The sequence below is a fragment of the Thamnophis elegans genome, chromosome 6, assembly GCF_009769535.1.
Source record: "Thamnophis elegans isolate rThaEle1 chromosome 6, rThaEle1.pri, whole genome shotgun sequence".
NCBI lineage: Eukaryota > Metazoa > Chordata > Lepidosauria > Squamata > Colubridae > Thamnophis > Thamnophis elegans.
In genome coordinates, this window is record NC_045546.1 from 36,189,210 (window position 1) to 36,213,400 (window position 24,191).

General features: G+C 33.7%; 1 protein-coding gene across 3 annotated transcripts in view; it reads left to right on the forward strand.

The window, feature by feature from the left end:
- Positions 1 to 21,470, forward strand: part of NECTIN3 (nectin cell adhesion molecule 3) — a 75,025-nt gene extending 53,555 nt beyond the window's left edge. Inside the window, exons 6-9 of one of the 3 annotated variants that reach the window (XM_032219233.1) lie at positions 11,083 to 11,221; positions 12,420 to 12,504; positions 13,163 to 13,262; positions 19,175 to 19,279. In XM_032219233.1, the coding sequence (XP_032075124.1) occupies positions 11,083 to 11,221; positions 12,420 to 12,504; positions 13,163 to 13,262; positions 19,175 to 19,200 (350 nt within the window). In that variant the 3' untranslated portion in view covers positions 19,201 to 19,279. Of the gene's footprint in view, positions 1 to 6,374; positions 9,390 to 11,082; positions 11,222 to 12,419; positions 12,505 to 13,162; positions 13,263 to 19,174 lie in introns of those variants that run through there. The other 2 variants (XM_032219232.1, XM_032219231.1) reach the window with 2 other exon arrangements.
- The last annotated feature ends 2,721 nt before the right edge of the window (positions 21,471 to 24,191 follow it).

A 24,191-nucleotide genomic window follows, 5' to 3' on the forward strand; every position in this document is an offset into this window, starting at 1 on the left:
TTACCCCCTCTCTTATTAATTTGAAATTAGGTTACCCCATGACATTTCACTGTTAAACAATTCTGATTATAATGACTGTGTTCTGCTTCTTGAATCAAAGGCAACCTAATCCAGTAGATCTATTCTTGTGACCTTTTAACTTCTTAATTTTTATATGATCTTTTTGTCTCATCTATTTGCTGCTACTTTTATATTGTATACTTTAATGTCCTTCTGAATCACTTCTGGAAATTTATTTGGAGGGAAGGATAAATATCTTCATAGGTAATTCCTGAAAAAATGAAGAAATAATATTATAACTGTAAGTTTTTGTTAGAGTTAATATTTCTATTAAGGTTTTTAGTTTTTTTTTAACACATGATCTATAATAAAATCAGGGTTTCAATTTAATTGAAATTTAACTGTGTGCAGCACAATTTTTTTTTTTTTTTTAAATTGAGCAGAGCACTTGTACCCAAAGAAATTAATTAATTATTTCAACATTGTTTTCAAAATGTTTGTTTCAGTTCCTGATGTGCTAATCGTTTAGGAATTCTGGCAACTAAACCAAATAATTTTAAAAAATCATATTATTTATGGGATAGTGATAACAAAGAAATATTACATATAAAAAGTGAACATGATTTTTTTCTAGTATACTGTTATGCTAGTATAAAGTTATTCTTAACTTTAATGGAAAATGCTCCCAGATTAGAATCTTATGTTTTGTTAATTCAATTTGGGTGGCACTTACGGAATTCTGAGTTTGGGATATGTTACCCATCCTTAGATAGTTACTACTAAGTTTGGTGAATAGGATATTAAATACAGATTTTAAAGAATGGAAATATTTACTGTTTCACCTATAAACAGCATTTTAATTCCACCATATCCTTTGCATTTCCAATCTGGTCTAATAAATTAAATGGTTCTCTGAAATGTATTTGTAGTATTCTCAGACTGGAAAGGGAATAATGAATAATGGGAAATTCAATTGTTGAGCAGAAGTCTGTTTGCCTAATGATGAAGTGTCCTAGATAGGCTAGCTAATCTCAAGGAAGAAAGATTTTGAAAAGGAGTATTTGCATGTTCTAGGTATGTTGTTGCCCACATATATTTATTTGCTTTATTGAATTTGCATGCCATCCATTTATCTACTAAGCATGCATTCTTCACTTTTTTAATCTTAGATTTAAGTACGGCAGAAATTATTTGCATAATCTTATCTATGTTTTATGGCTAAATATGAATCCTATTCAGAACCACTTTTCATAAACACACACTATTTATTTACATGTTTATTAATTTGTCATATTTAACAACTGCCTATCTTTTTCATGGAAAAACTCTGGGAAATATACAATAAAATATTAAAAGTTTAAAATGTAAAAGTATATAAAATTTAAAAGAGGCAATTTATATTAAAAAATGATTACAAGACGGGAGATCAACCTCACAGCTGCATGCTCATTGGTCATGTTTTTATACCTTTATGGAAGGCCAGGAGAGGGAGGCCACCTCACCTCTGGAGGGAGTATGTTCCACAGGGCAGGAGCAACAGCTGAGAAACCTCACTTCCTAGACCCCACTAGTTGGAATTATTTAGCTGATGGGTCTACCACATGTTTTCACTGCCTGGATTGATGTAACTGAATGAAGATGGTTCATTAGTTAACCTGGCCCCTAGTTTTCTAAATTGCAGTGGATATTTTTGTGATGTTTTTAAGTAAATAACTTGTGTAAAAAACTTGTATTTTCAATAGATAAAGTGAGAAAACTATCGGCATATAGTACAGGGCGGGGCATAACCTTTTCCTAGGGGGTCACAGCAACACTTGTAATAACAACACAAATAATTCATACACCATTCGAAAGCCCATCAAAAACTGAGTTTATTGACACGATTTAATAGTCAGTATGACCACCATTAGCCCTTCGAACAGCATTCAAACGAGGTGGATAAGAACACAACAAATCTTCAAACAGTTCCGTTCGATTTTCCAGATTTTTCAACACAGTTTCCAAATTCATTCTCAAAGTTTCAACCGAATATCGATTTTGACCTTGCTCCTGAATCATCAGAGCTTCCACTTCATCCTTAATTATGGCCCCAATGTTCTCTGCCGGATTGAGATCTGGCGAATTTCCCGGCCAGACGTCATTCGTTTTCCATGAATTTGAAGGATTTCTTGGGCCACTTTTCGGTTTCCTTTTCGTTGTTTGCGACTGCCAGTTGCAATGATGGCTTTGCTTTCTTGGGACAGTTGCAGAGGACGCCCTTCTCCAAATTTTGTGAAACATTCTTGGGCTGTTTTGTTCCAATTATCAGTAACCCAATCCGGATGACGTTTCAATTTGTTTGCAATCCATTTTCGATTGATAAACGTCGCTCCAGCATCGCGAGCCTCTCGAAAGGCAATGCATTTTATTCTGTCAATGATCCTTTGTTCTTCCGAATTGAATTTTCCAGCCATTCTTAAAGCAAATTTAACATTTAATAGCTCATTCAATTCAGTTTTTTATGGGCTTTAAAATGAGGTGTCGTGGAAGTTGTAAACTGCTGTCGATCTTGCTGTGACCCCCTAGGAAAAGGTTATGCCCCGCCCTGTAGTTTTACACAGCTTTTAACTAGAGCTGTTTAGAAATACTTTTCTGTTTCACTTCCTCCCTTATTCAAGCAGTTTCTCTCAGTTCTTTTACTTAGAGGGTCACTCATAGGTGGTAGTAGGAAGGGTGCAGAAGAGGAAAAACATTGCTTCTTGGGCTTTGGGGATTCTGGCACATTTGTTGTGTTTTTCTCTTAAATATTTTCTAAAAGCTGTATTTCTTTCCACATGTTAAACGTCTTGTAAATTTCTCCCTCGGTCCTGCTTGTTCCTGTTGCGTCATAACAGTTCATCTTTAGTCCTCACCATACAAATACAATCCAGAAATGTCCAGTAACCTCTTTCCCCATTGTTTAACACTTATACATTTTAAATATTTAAATATTTTGAACTATAAGGCAGATGTGAAAGACTGGATAGCTGGCCATTGTTTATTATCAGAATCAGAGGATAGATGAAGGCAACAGAATTATGACAGCTAATAGATGAATAATGTACTATGGTGAGACTCCCTGGAAAAGAAAGCAATTTGAAAAACTGACGGACAAAAAACAAAAAAAATTCTTTAATTCGTCATTATGATTCTTTGTGGCTTTTAAAATGATGTGCATTTTTGACAAATAAGAATAGTTGATTGATGCTTATAAGATACAGTACATAAAAGCTTGTAACAAATGGATGTTATTTTTAAGGAGCTTAAGAGTGTCTTTTTGTTATTGATAAATTGCGGCTTTAAAACTTGTTTCTGAAGTCAGTTTTAAGACCTTTTTGTAGGTGATTTTCGTCCCATTCCCTTTTTTTTCTCACTACAGTTATCCAGAATATATTTTTAATATTTTACATATGGGAATTGCTATGACTTCTGTTAAAATATGATAGCATTTACTGCTTTGTAAATTAAATGTATTAATGCCCTAATTGATCGATTATGTACCGTCTGACCAGTGTTAACTCTTACTGGTCATATAGAAAGAGTTTCAAAAGAGGTAAGGATATAGATAGACATTCTTCAGAATTATGACTCTCCAACCAAGCTTTTCCCCAAAACACGCTTATTATCACTGTAACTCAAAATATAATTTGAGTCTAATTATTTGTACCTTGAGTGGGAACTTTGTATTGAGGTGGTTTAAAATCTATGTATTAGTTTCATTGGCTATTCACTATACTCTCTTTTGCTTTTGGTATTAGTTTTCTCCAAAATTCAAACGTGTCAGTATTCCTTTTGTCTTACTTCTTGATTCGATTTTCCTAAGGACATTTCACAATTGACATGGTTCATACATTGAAAGCCCTTTCTATAATCAGTGAAGCATGTAATTGACTTCTTTTTGGTATGCTTTGACTTTATTGAATATCTACTGTCCATCAGCAATATAGTCTCATGTTCCTTAGTCTTTTTAAAACCCACCCTAAATTTCTGGCCTCTCTATGTAAGGCTCTAATTTGCATTGATTAATCCTAAACCTTATTTTGCTAGTCTGTAAAATTAAGGATATTATGTGATAGTTTGCACGCAGTGTTAAATCTCTCTTTTGATTGGTGTGTAGACCGATCTCTTTCAGGCTGTTGGACACTATCATTCTTCAGATTTGCTGACTTTATATGCTTTGAAACTATAGATTCTTCTTGTGTTATTTGCTGTAATTTTGTACATATTCCATCAATTTTATCTCCTTCAACTTGATAATACTATCTGACCTCATGTTCTACTACTAGAAGATCATATAAATAAGGAATATCTTCTAACTTACCTTGACTATTGATACTATATATTCTACTATACAGAATTTCAGTAGACTGCTATCTTAGTTTGTTCTTCTTTGAATCAGTTACTATCTGTCTATATATATAAATATATATATTTAAATATATATATTTAAAATATATATATTTTAAAGTCACAACACCTGGTATACCCAAATATGGGAGGAAGTTCACTGCTTTCATTCTCTGTCCATCGGCTCGTCATAAGAGACCATCCAGACAGAAACCCAATACTTTTACTGTTGCCTTTATTACATACACAAATACAACACACACACACACACACACACACACATATATGGATTCTGTGTGTTGTGTGTGCTGTTAACAATGATGAACCATGTGATTAATAAAATATTTTCATAAGATCATCATGTTTATCACTTTTTTTAAGGAGACAACTTTTGAGATACTTTTGTTTGAAAAAAATGCAGAAGGTTAGGGTTTGAGTTTTGCTTGTTTTTCAGTTGTAAGATGGTGATGGAAATCAGTGGTTTTCATTCATTTTTAAACATTTTTATAGATCCATTCATTTATCTCTGTAATATCTCTGTTCATCTGTTTTATTTTTCATTTAACACAGTTTAATATGGGCATAATTAATTAACAAATTACATAATGAGAATGATTAAGTTACATATGATGTAGACCTAACAGTAATTTTTAACTAAATGTATTTTTTAACTTATTGTGGATTTTTTAACTTGATCGCAAGGCATTACAAAAATAAGCTCTATATAGGCTGTTCAATGAAATAATGATATGATTAATTGAAATATTCGGTATATATTAATTTCAGTTATAATCATCCCAGTAATTAAAATACCTTAGTTTCTTACATTGAGCTTAGGTTTTGTATTGCTACATTGCTAATGATATCTTTGAATGTATCTTAAACATTATTTTTAACACTTACTAATAGCTTTCTACAGTAAATAATATCCTGATGCTTAGGAAACTATTTAAAAAAACTCTAAATGATCATCTTTTTTAACACTTTCATTTTCTTCCAAGATTCTTTCCATAATATGCATAATTTATTTTCACATGAATCGTAATTGTTAATGTTCAATAGATACTAGAGATCCAAAATTTGCTGGCATGTTTAGTATATTTTTAACCCATTTTTCTAGATACATTGGTAATGTCAGACTAATAAAAGTAAAATTCTTTTGTCATATAGCATTAGAACAGAGCTATTGCTTCATATGCATTGCTTTCTGGTTTGTATCTTGCTTTTAACATATATCTATATATAGCAAAGAATTCCAATACTTCAATTTAAATATGCATTCAGTTTGCACAATTAGTTCCTGATAAACGTGAACAATGCTGATACTCCACATTATTTATATGCATTTCTTAGACTTATAACAACATTATCATAGTAGAAGTCTTTGTTTTATGTCAGATAGACATTCTACACATGTCATATAAAATTTAAAAATGATTTTAATTTGAGAATTATTTCTAAGGTTTAGTTTTAGTTTTTGTGTTTGATTAACTATTTAAGCAGACACCAAGAATATCGGAAACATTGCAATGAACAACCAACCAACGAAACCATTAAAGCACTGATTTCTAAATCCTAAAATCATACTTTATTTTGGAGGCAAGATTTAAATTATGTTTAGCTAACTTAGCATGCTTTTTTTAGTTTTTCATTCTTTAATATTTCCTAAGGAATATATAATCCATGAGGGCTTTCATTAGTTTATTTTGAACTCTGACTAATAAATATATATATATATATATATATATATATATATATATATATATATATATATATATATATATATATATATATATATATATATATATATATACTATCCAGAAGCTGTACATAATTGTATTTTCCACCAATGGTAAACAGTTTTACAATAAAATGAAGAATGAAAAACTATGTTAAAGTACACTTTCTTACTCATCAACTGTGCTTTCTTATCAGCTCTTAACTTAAAATAGTTTGCATTGACATTTTCTGCCTTTTCTGTCTTGTGTATCTCTTTGCTCTTTCATTAGATCCTCCCACTACTACCACTTCACCATTCACGATTCCATGGCTTCCTTCAACTGATGGCAACACAGGTTTAGCAACTCAACCAAAACTAAAGCTTTTTCCAACATCATCATGGCCAGAAATACAGGAAGACAATTGGGGCACCATCATCGGTAGTGCAGTGGGTGGGGCTCTTTTCCTGATACTTGTATGTGTCCTGGTTGGAGCTGTCTGGTATAGGAGAAGGAGGACGTTCCGTGGTGACTACTTCGCTAAGAACTACAGTCCACCATCAGATATGCAAAAGGAGTCCCAGATAGATACCCTGCAGGTTGAGGATGTGGATTCTTACCCTGACAGTGTGAAAAAAGAAATAAAACATCCTGTGAACAGTCACTTAACTAAAGACTACATGGGAGAAACTGAAAAAACAGACTGGAACAAAGTAGATACTATTAACAGATACCAGGACAGGTATGAAAGACCAATGGATTACTATGAAAGTGGAACTCTGGGAATGAAATACTTGGGTGATGAATGTTATGATGAAAATGAAGATGATTTAGTTTCACATGTAGATGGCTCTGTAATATCTCGGAAGGAATGGTATGTGTAATGGTAACATCCACCTTCGTGTCTTGACTATATATAAAGTTCTTTCGTTAGCTGATCACTTTCAGATTGTTTATACTTTTTCTTGAGGAATAAGCGTTTCCAAGTTGATTTTCAAGCTTTTTTATATTCTAACTTGACAAATGAAATGTAAAAACCTCATTTAAGTGTACTGAAGCTGCTTTGATTTTTTTTTCACAATGCTGTACTACTGTCTTTCATAAAAATGATTTTTAATATAGTGCTCTATTTGACATATAGCACAAGATAAGAACAACCTGCTACGTTTAAAAAAATGAAATTCTTATAAAAAGTTTGAATTGAAACAGCTGTCTTGTTATTGTAAATTTATGATAAAAATTACCTTGATAGAACTTTCTCAACTAGTTCTACTTAATGGGAACATGATGATGATTCAGAATCAGAGCTAAGGCACATTTTGTTTACAGAAATTACTTAAGATATGAACTATTCTGATGGCACAGTTTTTTTCAAAGCTTTATTAGGTTTTCTGCACAGAATGTAATACCTCTACATTTTTGAGCCTTGCCATAATTAGATACTGTATCTTTTACAGACAACTTGTTGCACTGAACCTGCTACAATGGACATTTCAATGAACAGAAATTGTAATGTAACAGGAACATTATATTTTTTTACACTGCATCTTATTTCCAAGCACTGGAATATGAGAATTCAAATCTTTTAGTTAAATTTCAAGAACAATCCCTTTCATAAGGTTTATTATATATTGTTTCAATTAAACAGCTTTCCTTAAATATTGTTCAGAAAAGACTTAAGTTTCCCTAACCATTCTACTGAGTATTTGTTAAGCACAAACCTATAAATGCATTGAATCTCAGATGCAACTTCTATATTCAATGAAGGTGCATTTTAAGAAATAAACATTTGACTTATCACAGAGTTTGGTGGTGTTTCGAGACATATATGGGCTATATAAAGAGTTCTTACAGAGCAGGGGCCACTTTAAAAGCAAGAGTAACTTTATGTATATGGTAAGCTACAATCTTGGATAATTTGAAAAAAAGAATGAAAAGGCAACACAAACATAAAATATTGCTTAAAGAGAAATCTTTCCTAATAGCGTATTTCCTGTGAGATATTTGGGGAAATGTATGTTGTTTCAGAAGAAATGTTATGGAAGCTTACTGTTAACCTAAGGAATTGAATAGATGGGAGGAGCAAATATTTATGACAAAAGGGATGCATGATCTCTTGAAAAAGAGTAACTCTGGTGTTTAAAAATTCTATCAATAGATTTAGAACGTAGTTCATTGTACAGAGGATAATGCAGTGCAACCAATAAGAATCAAATAGTAGTTGTAAGCATATGTGCTTAGAAGCAAAATCCATTGAAATCAGTGGAATTTTTCTTTTCATTAACTATAAAATTAAAAAGGTGAGTGTATTTAAAGAAGTTGAAGTAACTTTAAAATATTAGTTGAATTTGACAGCATAAATATATGAAAAAATAGCGCTGCTTAGCAACTGTTTCCAATATATGCTTGGAGTATTATGAACACATTACAAAAAGATCCACAGTATTGTAGAGCTTTTCAGCAATTATAGTATCTATAAAGGTGCAGTTTTGACAGTACACTGTGATTTGGTTGCTATGTCTTTAAAAATGTGACTGCAGCTTAATAGTTATTCATTAAACTGGTTCTCTACATATCTTTCTCACATTGATAATTCGAGTGTTAACATTTTATTTGACCAAAATCCCTTTTCAAGGTTTTTGGAAGTTAAATTATTACACCATATTTCCTGTGAACTCAAGTGAGGTTTTTGTGATCTGATTTATCATCTAACTGAAGTATTTGTTTCTAATCAAAGTTAGTCTTTAGTCAGATGCTTAAGCTAATAGTGGATTCTAAACTCTGCTTGGTTGGAGGAGGCAGTAATTTGGTTTTTGGATTTTGTTTTGAAGGATTTTTTTTCCCTTTTGATCTTCAACATAGCTTGTGGTCCTAGGAACATCTCCATTGTAATATGCTCTGTATGCCCTCTAAATGCTGTTTTGTAACACAAAAATCGAAAAGTACCCAATATTCTGTTTTTTATTATAATTTGTTAAATTTATCAGAGTTTTACAGTTGAATATGAACAGATTCATAATAGGTTTACAGTGTTCAATGTTGCAGTGTTTCTTAATGTATGTTTGGTGTAAATAGAGAAATTTATTGTAAGTACGAATAGTTGTATCAAATAAATCTTTTGTTAAATTAACTTCTTGAATGTAGGTCATGCATAAATGACTGAAATGCATATAAAATAAAACATCTATATTCAGCAAGTGTGGTAGGATGGAAAAGTATAGAATAATATAGAAAAATAGTTTCAAGTATTTTGGCATAAATTAAATATGGCAATTATGAAGAAGTTATTAAACAATTTGAAAACCACTTATATAGTTGAAGTTTACATAATTTACACTAAGTTGCACAAAAATGTTTTTTTTAATACTGTTGTTAAAAATTCTTTGTACAATTATTTGTTGACTATTTTAATTGAAGAGGAAAATGTGTAAGAAAGTTAGCCATGGGTAAAATTTTAATAATAATCTGCAATCACATAAAAAGAAATCGTTTTCTAGTTGGGCTACATAGATGAGCAGACATACCACCAGCAGGACATGAGCATAATAGCTTTTTGCTATTTCTATTGTCCAACAATAATTGTTGAAATACACGTTAGAAGTATCATATAGAAAAATAGCTATTGTTGAATTTATCCTCTGAATTTATATAATGGCATTCTCATTTAGTTTCTCCCTGGATTTTAACAAAAGTGCAAATTGTATGTACGGAAAATATAGGAAGTGGACTATTATAAGACCTGCATATTACCTATGGTTTAGTAAGTTGGTAACTTTTTCAGAATGCTATATTAAGTAACTTAACTTTAAAGAAAACACAAAACTGCCAGCTTATATTCAATAGAAACTATCAACAAAACATAAAAATTCATAGATGGAATTTTATAATTTGTCAATTGAATCTTAATGAACAATGCTATAGTTATTTATTTCACATATTCCAGTTCATCAAAAGGGCTGAACTTGAAGCTTGAACATAATTATCCTAGTCAAACAGTTTTAAACAGTCTGATCTCTGTTCAGCATCTGTAGTAAAATTGTCATTAGATGTTCATTTATCGGCTTGGATAGCTTAACAGAGAAAATCCATTCTGCATATGCTCATATAATTTGGGATGTTTTTGAAAGATCAAAAACAGATCTTTAGAAATGATGTTGATGTTATTGAAATTTGAAAATATAGATTGCTGGAATGTTGCCTATATAATGCTTAATACAACATGCTATTTCAGTGATCCAAAATTAGAGCAAGTATGTAATATTCTGAAATGATAGACAAAAATTGACTTCAGAATTATGTGTATTCATTTTGTAAATGTAAGGCTTTCTAATACATTAGATTTTCATAGTTACCTATTTATATTTTTAAAATGTGTTTTATCATTTACTTATTTAGATGCATTACTGTAAAGTTAATCCATTTTACAGTTAATACAGCATCAAACTTTTGTTACCAAAATAAATTACTGTACCACCGAGAGCCTCAGTGGCACAGTGGTTAGAATTACTGCAGGCTACTTCTGCCGGCTGCCTGCAATTTGGAAAATAGATAGTTCAGTTACAATAATAGTGATTTTGCTGACAATGAACAAGAAAAAATGGTTGGTTAAATATAACTAGTGCTTCATATATTTTTGTTGATAAAATTTCACAAAATGGTTTCTAAAATGTTTCAGTGTCTCACATGCAATACATGTATCAAAATCCAAATTTTTGCTAAGCTAAAATATACTAGAAATTTGTAAACTCAATTTTCTCAATTTTTTGTAAGCCTGGCACTGAATTTTATTTTTCCATTTTTGTTTTGTTATTTTCAACATTTAAATTGTTGACCTAGATAAACTCTCTTTTTTGCATACTGCAAGGCTATTCATGCATATGCAATAAAAACAATTGTAGATTCTGTGAAATATTTTTAAAGGCAGAAAACTACATTTTATTTATATAATTTAAAATCCATTAACCACATTGTTTGTAACAATTGGTGACTTACATTTCAGATGTGCCATATAAGCAATCATCATCAGTAGCTGTAGCTGGGGCTGTAATAGGCGCAGTACTTGCTCTCTTTATTATTACCATCTTTATCATAGTGTTACTGACTCCCAGAAAAAAGCGATCATCTTATTTGGACAAAATGTAAGTTGTTTGTGCTATTTTGTTTCAAACTTTATTCAAGTTTTTAATTTGTAAAAGTATGAACTCTGCTTTAAATACATGTTTTTATCTTTGTCCTTAATTCATATTGGATTTGGAAGCGCAGATACTAAAATTAGTAAGGCAAAAGTCAGAAAGGTTTGGTTTGTCGTAAAAATGCTCTTACTCTAAAGTACAGTACCTGCTTTTTAGAGATCAGTTACTTGGTTTTCCTTAAGCAAATGGCAATTATTGCATTAGTGGTGAAAGGTATTGCCTATTCTATGTAAAATTAGCCTTTTATATATCTTGAGAAAAAGTTCAAGAGGACTAGAGAGAGAAAAAGCCTACAGTACTATATGCACGTAATCTCTTATAAAAGTAAAGTTGTGGCTAGGCACCAGAAATTAGACTGCTTGTAAAGTTGTCCAATTCAAAATTTCTCTTCTGCAGCGTGTACAAATACAGATTAAAAATAATTACCAAAAGATGAAGCTACATAGAAGTCTAGGCATGAATCCTTAGTAGGCTTTTGCAGGCTTTTCTTATTGCAGATGTTATTTGCCTGTATTAGATAAGAAATGATTGGAAAATTAATGATTTTATTCCAAAAATGTTTAATGGGTATAGTTCTTTCTTTGCACATAATCATTATTCTGATCCATAAAACAACTAATGAAAGAGACTTCATACGATGAGAAATTCTTAGATGAATATAAAGAGCAGAATTGCAACAATCTCTTTCAAAAGGTTTTGCCATTGTATAGAACGATGAAGGAGATGAGTTGAATGTAGCTTTGGTGAGGTGATTTAGGGAGAATCTCAGCCAAATGTTGTATTTGTTGTTAAATAACAATATAAGAATCATTCCAAGATGTTATTTCCTTTAGTGAAGTGAGGCAGTTGCATTATAAATAAAATCCATACATATGCTTCCTAAAAATATATAAGAATATTTCTAATGAAATTGTAAGTGCATTATCTTAAATTTCCTTAATTTCTTACATTGTTTTCAGTTGTTTTGGTTGATATTTGTTATGTCACTTTAAAAGAATATCAAATACAGAATTTGCAAGATTCCATCAATGTAAAATTACATTACTACATTAGAAAAGACATATATTTATTCAACATCCACTCTCATATGAATTGATTTTTATTAAGCAGTGATAATTACTAAATCAGACATTTTTTAATTTAGGATTGATCTTCCACCAACACACAAGCCTACATCTTCCTATGAGAAAAGAAATCTTTCTCGTTCTCAGAAAGAAATAATCAATGCAGTAAGTTGTTAATTAAAGGTCACACTTCCAAAGCAAAGACTCAGTATACTCCTACTGTGTACAGTATCCCATATTTGGAATTTATATTTTCATTTGTAGATAACAGTTGATGATACCTTCTGTCAGTCTGTAGCTGATTACCTAAAATTTTAGATTGTGAAAGATTCACTGGGATTGTCCCAAGTTATTTGAAGAATCGTTACTGAGGGATGTGATATGTTCATAAAGTGTAGTTAGCACCATCTTTTTCCCTTTTCTTCTCCTAATATAATTACATTGTTAACACTGATCTTTAACATGTCAGACAAACTCTTTATAACTGAATCAACCATAGAAGGTCAGGATTGGAAGGAGTAGCTTTAGGCATGTTAGATGGGTTTCTTACCTAGATAGCTGCAGCATCAGAAGCAGTGGCCACTTCTCCTCTACCAAAGAATCAGATTAGCAAGGGAAGTAGCAGAAGCCAGCAACATCAGATGTCCAGTTCCCTCCCTTTCCCATTGCTGAGGGAAGAACCTTTCAACTCAAGCTATGCCAGACAATTCATAGCATAAACACTGTTTGCCATACCAGCTCCTGGCTCTCTGGAAGTGGGCCTGTATCTCCATGGCCTCTGGAGTACCCAGACATCTTTTTACAAAGTCAGTTCTTCAAACAGGACTATGTGCAAGGGGCAAGCTCGTTGGAGAGAGACGATTGGCTCAATGAAAACTGGAGCCCAAAGGAAAAGATACAGGAGTTGCATGCTTTTTCAGTAGGTAGGTTTGCTTCTAAAGCAAATGTTATCAAAATAATATTTTGCATCAATATCCTTTTTTTTTTTGAAGTTTTAAAATATCTTTCCTATGCATTATTAACTGACACATTTGCAAAAAAATATCTATACTCATGAACAAGCTGATTTTAGGTGGCAAAATATGACCACAATTGAGGTTATATGACAATATTTATCTAAAGGACCATAATACCCTGTATGTACTCATGGGTAGATCTATCAATGGATAAACTGACTCCAGTTTTTAAGTAAATACTATGAAAAATGGTTAAATCAATTGTGAACATTACAATATTTAAGGCTCAGTTTATCCACAGATGGGGATATAATATTTTAGTAAAAAATATTGAAGGTCAGCTTATTGGCAGATGGCAATAAGAGAAAGCAAGCTTGGTGTAGTGATTAAAGTGCTGCCCTAGAAACTGAAAGACTGAGTTTGAGACCTACTTGGGTATGAAAGCTGAATTATTTGGGCCAATTACTCAGCCCAACCCACATCAGGGTATTGGGGGAAATTGGAGAATTTTCTTTCCTGAGCTATGTGTCAAAAAGATAAGAGAGTAATAATAATAATAATAATAATAGTTAATATCAAGCGAGGAATTTTCCAGGGTGATTCACTTTCACCTCTTCTCTTCATCATCGCAATGATCCCACTATCAGTAATCTTAAAAAAAATGAAATTAGGCTACCAAACAGCCAAAAAAGCTGAAAAAATTTCGCATTTACTATATATGGATGATTTGAAACTCTATGGAAAGTCAGAAATAGAAATCCAATCATTGACAAATACAGTCCGAGTATTCAGCACCGATATTTCAATGCAGTTTGGCATGGAAAAATGCGCCACTGTATCCATAAAAAGGGGCAAAATCACTGCATCTGAGGGAATTGAAATGCCCAATGGCCAACTAATTAAATGCAAAGAAAATGAAGCCTACAAATACTTAGGCATTCTGCAGTTGGATAACATCAAGCATGGAGAAGTAAAAACTATTGTCAGGCGAGAGTACACCAGCAGAGTTAGGAAAATTTTGAAATCTAAATTGAATGGTGGAAATACAATCAAGGCCATAAATACCTGGGCAATACCAGTTATAAGATACACAGCTGGCATAGTTAACTGGACACAAGCTGATTTGGACCTTTTGGACCGAAAAACCAGGAAACTAATGACAATGCACTACAGTTTACATCCACGTGGTGATACTGATAGACTATATCTGCCCCGAAAATCAGGTGGCAGAGGATTATTACAAGTGAAGCAAACAGTTGAAGAAGAAAAACATGCACTGGCTGATTATTTAAAAGACACTCAAGAACATCTATTAATCGAAGTAAAGAACAAAAATCTACTGAAGGCCCAACAGACAAAACAAGAATACAGAAAAGATGTGATAAAATCAAGAATGGAGAGTTGGCAGAACAAAGCACTGCATGGTCAATTTCTGGAAAAAATAAAAGATAAAGTGGACAGTGAACAAACTTGGTTATGGTTAAAAACAGGTACATTAAAGAAAGAAACAGAGTCACTAATCCTGGCTGCGCAAGAACAAACTATCCGCACAAATGCCATTAAGGCCAAAATCGAAAAATCCTCTGATGATGCCAAATGCAGACTTTGCAAAGAAGCTGATGAAACTGTTGATCACATACTCAGCTGCTGTAAAAAAATCGCGCAGACTGATTATAAATTGCGGCACAATTCAGTAGCACAAATGATCCATTGGAATTTGTGCAAAAATTATAATATTAAAACAGCAACAAACTGGTGGGAACATCAGCCTGAAAAAGTCACCGAAAATCAGATGGTCAAGATCTTGTGGGATTTCCGTATACAAACTGACAAAATACTGGCGCATAATACACCAGACATCACACTGGTTGAGAAAAATAAGGTCACAATCATAGACATCGCAATACCAGGTGATAGCAGGGTCGCCGAGAAGGAACATGAAAAAATCGCAAGATACCAGGACTTAAAAATCGAAATTCAACGACTATGGCACAAACCAGCAGTGGTAATTCCAGTGGTAATTGGCACACTGGGTACTATTCCAAAAGCACTGGAATTACATTTAAAACAGTTAAAAATTGACAAAATCACCATCAGTCAAATGCAAAAAGCCGCACTGCTTGGATCTGCACGCATATTACGAAAATACGTTACGACGTCCTAGGCCCCTGGGTGGGGCCCGACTAGTAACCAATGCCAAATCCGGCGAAACAACTGGCCGCTGTGATACAATTGTACAACAACAACAACAACAACAATAATAATAATAATAATAATAATAATAATAATAGAAATCCAATCATTGACAAATACAGTCCGAGTATTCAGCACCGATATTTCAATGCAGTTTGGCATGGAAAAATGCGCCACTGTATCCATAAAAAGGGGCAAAATCACTGCATCTGAGGGAATTGAAATGCCCAATGGCCAACTAATTAAATGCAAAGAAAATGAAGCCTACAAATACTTAGGCATTCTGCAGTTGGATAACATCAAGCATGGAGAAGTAAAAACTATTGTCAGGCGAGAGTACACCAACAGAGTTAGGAAAATTTTGAAATCTAAATTGAATGGTGGAAATACAATCAAGGCCATAAATACCTGGGCAATACCAGTTATAAGATACACAGCTGGCATAGTTAACTGGACACAAGCTGATTTGGACCTTTTGGACCGAAAAACCAGGAAACTAATGACAATGCACTACAGCTTACATCCACGTGGTGATACTGATAGACTATATCTGCCCCGAAAATCAGGTGGCAGAGGATTATTACAAGTGAAGCAAACAGTTGAAGAAGAAAAACATGCACTGGCTGATTATTTAAAAGACACCCAAGAACATCTATTAATCGAAGTAAAGAACAAAAATCTACTGAAGGCCCAACAGACAAAACAAGAATACAGAAAAGATGTGATAAAATCAAGAATGGAGAGTTGGCAGAACAAAGCACTGCATGGTCAATTTCTGGAAAAAATAAAAGATAAAGTGGACAGTGAACAAACTTGGTTATGGTTAAAAACAGGTACATTAAAGAAAGAAACAGAGTCACTAATCCTGGCTGCGCAAGAACAAGCTATCCGCACAAATGCCATTAAGGCCAAAATCGAAAAATCCTCTGATGATGCCAATTGCAGACTTTGCAAAGAAGCTGATGAAACTGTTGATCACATACTCAGCTGCTGTAAAAAAATCGTGCAGACTGATTATAAATTGCGGCACAATTCAGTAGCACAAATGATCCATTGGAATTTGTGCAAAAATTATAATATTAAAACAGCAACAAACTGGTGGGAACATCAGCCTGAAAAAGTCACCGAAAATCAGATGGTCAAGATCTTGTGGGATTTCCGTATACAAACCGACAAAATACTGGCGCATAATACACCAGACATCACACTGGTTGAGAAAAATAAGGTCACAATCATAGACATCGCAATACCAGGTGATAGCAGGGTCGCCGAGAAGGAACATGAAAAAATCGCAAGATACCAGGACTTAAAAATCGAAATTCAACGACTATGGCACAAACCAGCAGTGGTAATTCCAGCAGTAATTGGCACACTGGGTGCTATTCCAAAAGCACTGGAATTACATTTAAAACAGTTAAAAATTGACAAAATCACCATCAGTCAAATGCAAAAAGCCGCACTGCTTGGATCTGCACGCATATTACGAAAATACGTTATGACGTCCTAGGCCCCTGGGTGGGGCCCGACTAGTAACCAATGCCAAATCCGGTGAAACAACTGGCCGCTGTGATACAATTGTACAACAACAACAACAACAATAATAATAATAATAATAGCAGCAAAATCAGTTGTAAAGGACAGCTTGGAACAATATCTTTAATACCATCAAATAACATAAGCCCATCACAGATTTTTTTGGGAAGGGCTTCATAGGTATATAAAAGTATCAACTCTAAACATCAGGCTGACTGATCCATCATAACACGAACAGAATGCTGACTAAGGAAAAGCATTACATGATCAATTTCTACAAATGAAAAGTGGATAAAGATAAAATCTGGCAAAGAATTGCGGCTGGAAGAAAAGTTTGATTTTGGCTGCCAAAGAGCAAGCTGTTTAATGCAATCAAGGTTAAAATTGAAAAATCAAATGATTTAAAGTACAACCCTAACCCTAATATCTGCACATATAACTATGCTAATACAACCTAAATTCTTGTGAAGAACTCAATGAGAACGAAGGCCAACACCACCTAAAGAACTGGCAGCTATGATTCCACATTGTTGCATATGTCCTAATAATAAACCATTACTTTTTTAAAGGTGTTGATAAAGTTATAAATTAATATTATAATTAAGTATTAAATTAATAATAGTATTATTTTTAATATTGCTAATTTTACATTATTACAGTTATGTTTATTAAAATCCAAACGTGCATGGAAAATAGTGTGCAAAATTTTTTAATCAAGCTATCTCAAATTCAAAATACCCAATTTTGAATGCAAAGTACGCTTTTGTTATGTGAAATTAGACATTTTCAAATGGCTCTTCTGTAAGAGAGCTGTTCTGTGTTTAAAAAAGGTTGCAATGTATTTCAGGTGGTTTAGTTTAAAACATTTTGCACCTTATAAGAAAAATGTATTTATTTTAGTTTATGGTCTATAATTATAATCATTTATTGAACTTAGTAGTATAAAATATACCATAATTATTTCTGCATTTTTAAATTTTTCATTTTTGTGTGAAAATCTTAAAAGACCTTTAAATAAAATAGACACAAATTAGCTTCTAATAACAAATATAAATTTTGTCAATTTTAAATAGCCACCCATTTCACACAAAGTAACTCTGGGAAGTGCCCAATAAAACCTTTTAAAACATGCTACAAAACTATTAAAATAATTAAAACAATAAACAAATAGAAGCAAAACCATAGTGGGAAAATATTACACATAATACAACTAAAGCATGGGCTCTTTATCATAAGAGTTGCCAGGCTTACCGGTGGGGGGGGGTAAGTTTTGGGGATTTACTGACAAGTCATGGTGGAAAGCCATATTAACCATCTTAGTAGTAGTAAAATAAATTATAAATATAAAATATACAGTAGAACCTTTGATCACAACCATAATTTGTTCCATAACTTTGATCGCAAACCAATTTGGTCATGACCCAAACCTAATTTTGGAAATTTGCAGTTAGAAAAAAATTGGTGTGGAAGGGGAAATCGGCTGCACGGGAAAAAAATTGTGAATATTTTGGTCAGAACCCAATTTGGTTGTGGCCTGAAGCGTCTATGACCAGAGGTTCTAGTGTAACTGGTGGTTGGATGAGAAGTCCTAAACTCAATGGTGTATTGGTCCACCAGTGAAAACCATAAACGGAAAATAGGGCAGTGCACCATTTCAGTTTTCAAGACAGAGAGCTGTGTTGAATTCCCATATAACATTTTATTGCGGCTTCTTTAAGCAGATGCGTCTTCTCCAGGAACATGCATCTGTCACATAATCCCAGAGAAAATATGCATTTGATTTAAGAAGTTGCAGCCTGGTACATTTCTTGTGTCCTTGGAAGGTCTGAAGTGGTTTTGTTTTTTTTTTTGTCTTTGGAAACAAATTGTTTAACAGACCTAATGAAGAATGCCTTTTGTGATGGTGTTGCTAAGAGAAATCAGGAAGTATTAAAGCTAGAAGAGCACTTTTTAGCAAATGCAAGGATAAATAGGCTTGTACAGAGAAAAAGTAGTTTCTTAGTTGCCATTAGATGTCCTCAGCTTCTTAAAAGCCACCTAATCCAATAATAGTATTATTGTGGTTCATGAACAAAATCTAAAAAAGGAAGGTAAAACATGGAAGGTCAAATAAGGTTGATTTATGATACTCATTTGTCCTTTTTCTCCCCTAGAAAATGATAAATTGCAACCGATTTAGCTATGAAGATGAAAATCCTGCATCTCAAGACAGAGATCAACAAATATACCCAGAACTGAAAGAAACAAATTGCAAAGATTGGATCAATAAGAAACATCCAAATACAGTCAATGGAAGAATATATAGCAATCCCAGGGAACATTATGTATGATTGTATGAACTAATGTTGAAAGATTTATTACTTTGTCTAATCATAAGTTTACCTAATTTTTGATCATCTGTGTGTTCAAATTAGGAGATGGCTTTTTTGTGAAAAAAAGAATGGTCATCAACCATTCTCTGTGCAGTTTAAGAAATGTCAATTTATTATCTGTTAATTATATGTGCATATAATAATGTTTAGAATCTTTTCTACCTATTCCTCTGAATTATTTCTATCTGAAACCTTATTTATTAGCATAGGGTTCTTCTCCCTTCTATATAAGTTTTCCTGGTGTTGCATAGTTGTTAACATATTCTATTTTGTAGTAAGAGGAAAGGACACATGGGGTTCTTTTGATATTAGTTTTAGCCCTGGTCACTTCAGGAAAAAAATGGTTTGTGTGTCATGCATTGATAAGTGCTGCCCACTTCATACATCAACTATACTTGTGCCCTTCACTAACGTGTAAGATTGACATTGGCCAACATACCTTGTCATATCTTCAAAAATACAGTACTATCACTTAAACTTATAGACTGAAACTTTTAGGATTAGTTGTACTATAAATTATTTTTAAAAGCTCATGTGGAAATAACAGTTGGAGATTAAAAGAAAAGTTTTAAGTGTTCCAGAAAGAATTATATATGCAAAATTTAAGGATAACAGGAATTAAAGCTGTTTTTGTTTATGCAGTCATTGAATTGAGGGTGGGAAATAGTTTGATGGGCAGCCCAATTTCATTCAGTGTTTCTTCTGTGTTTTCCACATGAACTAATCCTAGCACAATAGTATATAATCACATAAGCATAAAAGGCTCCCACTTTCATTGTTTACATCCCACTGCAAGATACATCAAGCAGTTACTTTGCTTGTTTCTTCAGTATAGTTTAAGATTAACTTCACCTAGTGTGCCTTTTCTTTTTTTAGATTGACAAACACAAATGGATAAGGTTTTTTCATGGTGATAGTAACAGGGTAATGACAGAAATGTAAATCCAGACACCTACATTATGCTGCTTTTTTGTTGGTTTTCTTATTGTATGATGCAGTTTCATGGAGTTTATAGAAATGCAAATAGCTTTTGAACAGTTTTGAGTGTATTGCTAAAGATAACTAGAATAAATTACAAATAACTTTGAAATATAAATCAAGTACTAACATATATGTAAGGATAACATAAATATATGATTTCACTGGTATACAGTGGAAAGGCATGAACAATGGTATAGTATCTATTAGGTTATATATTTGCCTATATGATTTTGTAGTACAAATACATGACTTAGATAAAATGTATGTAGGATGATAAGAGAATTTGTAACATAATGCCCATTTTCAAAAAACATTAATTTGACATTTTTTTAAAAAATGAGTTATTAAGTTTTGGCATCCTGTTGAAATACTAAAAATATGTTTGTATTTTATTAGCCTGAAAGTGTAATGTTAATTTTGAATTAAAGCAAAAACATGTATTTGCATCTATATAATTTATTTCAAGAAAAAATGTTTAGATGGAGCTTTTTAATTCAATTATTCTAAATGTGCATGGTCAGAATTAATCCTTTCAGTATATATGCATTATACTTAAATGAGGGAAAAGGAAAGTTGGAAATGTTTTGGGAAATGCTCCCAATCCACCAATGCAACTTTGATCTTTATTTCTATGGACCAGTTCAGTCCTTCACATTTTTCTTTTTTTCTGTAGTCAAACAAGATGAGAATAATGAAGATTTACAATAATACCTAAAGCTAAATTGAGCTTATGATGTTCCTGTAACTACTAGTAAATCCAGTAAGGAAGGCAATGACATTTTGGATGTAAATGCAGCTTTCACGGCATTCAATTCAAGACATGAGTGCATGTGCACAAATTACATATTGCCCAGTATTTTAAAAAGTGAATGGTACAGCTCTCTGTTGTTATTTAATTCTTGATTTTCTGTGCCAACTAGTAGATTTACATTAATTTGCATTTTCTTTTTTATTTTGGAGCAGTCAGTGAAAAACTGCATCCTTGCCCACCTTATCATGGTTCAACATGTTGATCTTCATTAACAACTTAGTACAAATTTATTCACATTCTACTTTCTAAAGGTTCATCTTCAGCCTTTATCTTAGCATACTTGATGCTAATAAGTCCTAATGTTCCAACTTCTCATCCCTGCTTCTTGTTCAGGAAGCTTCTAATATCTAGTATCTCTGTTTCAAAAGAAATGTAGCCCCTGAGAAGCAAGGAGAAGATGCCAGGGACTAGAGGAAGCAGAGGAAAAAGTTCCCACTCTCCCCAAAAGAAAGCAGTCCAGTGTGATCCAAACAAAGCAGTGTTGTTTCAGGCAGAGAAAAAGAGAATATGAATGAAATGTGTGCTTTGGGAAATAAAAGAGTCAAGTATTTGTCAAATTTATATAGCCACCCATCTCACAAAGTGACCCTGGGTAGCATACAGTATTGAGGAATGGCTGACTAGATTTATTTATTTAGTGCATGGCATACAATGTCAGTGAAATCTACATACGTATGTTAGATACAATGCAGTCCTGATAGCCTAGAATGCTCGTTCATTCCGTTCAGCGTTTATGCACCTATCCTTGGTACACCTCAAGAGGTAAACTAGCTTTTCACCAGCTAACTAGTGATGCTTGGGTTACTGGCTGTTCTGGGCTCTTCCACTGTTCTCGCCTTGCCTGATGTTGTGATGCCTCTTGTCTGACCAGGTCCAGCGCCAGCTTCTGCTCTTTGCATACCCACAGTTTTTTCCATCGAATTGGTAACCATTTATTTACTTGCAACATTGTGATAAATTTCAAACGACTAGAATTGAGCAGAGGGAGCTTATTCCTGCAGCCTGCAAAGCTGGTGGCCGACTCAGACAGTGAGCAGGTTGGGGAGGAACATGAGCCAGTCCTGGAGTCTGGGGAAGGCTCTGATGAGTGCTCTACGTCAGAGGCAGAGATGAGGCCAGGGCCGTCTGACGGTTATCAGCTGCCTTCAGAATCGGAGATCAGGGGGGCAGAAGAACAGCTGGAGCCTGTTCCCAAAGTGCGCATGTGCAGAGCGGCCGGGAGAAGAGAACAGTTAAGGAACAAGGACTGACTTGAGAATAAAGGCACAAGTGAATGGCCCCTCCCATAGGGAATAAACAGTTAAGGGGGAATGGACTTTGCAGGAGCAATTTGTTTGTTTAATTAGTGTGAAGATTTGTTCGTGACTCTCAGACTCCTTGCCAAGTATTTTCTTGTACAGCATTGGGTTTGGAAGATATGGGCCTGACAGCTCTCCAAGCCTGATAAGTCTGTGGTTGTAAATTCACCCTTGAAAGACTGTTTGCCGGGACTTTGCTGGATGTGAATGAGAGGAATTCACCTTAGCTTACTAAAGGGTTTTGTCGGTACAAGGAGTCTGCTTCGTGATTTTGTGAAGCCTAGGTCACAACAATTCTGTCTCTCAGAGCTGGGTTCAAACTGTCAGAGTGCAGACCATTTCTGGCCGGCAATTCCAGCATCATTAAGCCTCTGTGCCACAGTTGTCTCCCGGCTTACTAGAATCCAATACCTAATAGGTCCTAGTAAGTAGGTATTGTCTTAATCCATAAGACAGTGTTGTATCTGGTGTCTTAGCACAAATGAATACTTAAAAGCTGAAATAATGGCTTTGATCCAATAGGGGTCAGTAATGGGGACTAGCAGTTTTGTCTTCCGAGCCTAGCTAGAGAGAAGTTTCCTGAAGATGAACTCCAGCCCAAAACTGAAAGTTTGAAAGACAAAAACCTCTGTTCCTGGTGACCAACCCATATTGGATTTTGCAACATTATCCTGGAGCACATATATTTGCCTTTATAATGGCTTTTAATTAGGTTTTTGGATAGATAAAATTCAGTCTGATGTAAACTACAGTGTTTCCCTGAAAATAAGACCCTATCTTATATTTTTGAACCCCAAAATAAGTGCTTGGCATTATTTTGGGGGTACAGGAGGTGGCAAGTGTGGTCACCTCATGGCTGCTGCTGTGCTGCCCACTGTTTGGAACATTATTTCCCAACCTCCGATAATCAAACTTGCCTTGCTGACAAGGGCCCTGAAAGTGTGGATAAACGGTTTCATGATTAGTTTGTCATGAGTATTCTGGGCTGATTTCTGTTGTTTTTAATTTTGGTTGTTGCATCGAATGAACAAATCTAACCACTTAACCATCCTTCTGCACTGCCTACATGGATTGGGGGTTGGGGCACTGGATTGCAGTCATTGTGCTCCTTCCTTCTTGGTGGGGGAAGATCACTCTGAATGTCAGTCATTGTATACTATTTTCTCTCCTTTTAAATATTTAATTATTAACTTGGTGGAAGAGATCATCTAAAGGCTTAGAGTTCAATATTATCAATATATAGTACTTTTCAGTAGCTGTTCTGGTTCTGTGGAGCAACCTCATGTAAACATCTGATTGCTTAAATTCCTTATATTGCTCAAAGCAAAACTTTTCCTGAGGACATTAGAGCCCTGAATCCTTGGTTTTGTTATATTTAGGTTTATTTAATTTGACTTTATTCTATTTCTCAGTAATTTATTGTCCTTTATTTGTAAACATTTTTGTTTAGTGTGTCTCTCAAAGGTGACTCTGAAGGTGACAATGAAAGCTAATGAATCCTAAACTTTGAGAGACAGTTTGCTCTTTTCTTCTCCTAATGAAAGTACTCATCATCATGGCGCCACTGCTATACATTCAGTTCTACACAATATCTGTGAGATAGGTGGCCATATGCATTTGATTAATAAGTAAAATATCACCAGTGATGAGGTTTGAGTGAAGATGCCTCCTTGTACTAGAAGCTTCTTCTATGATGAGTGAAAGAGGC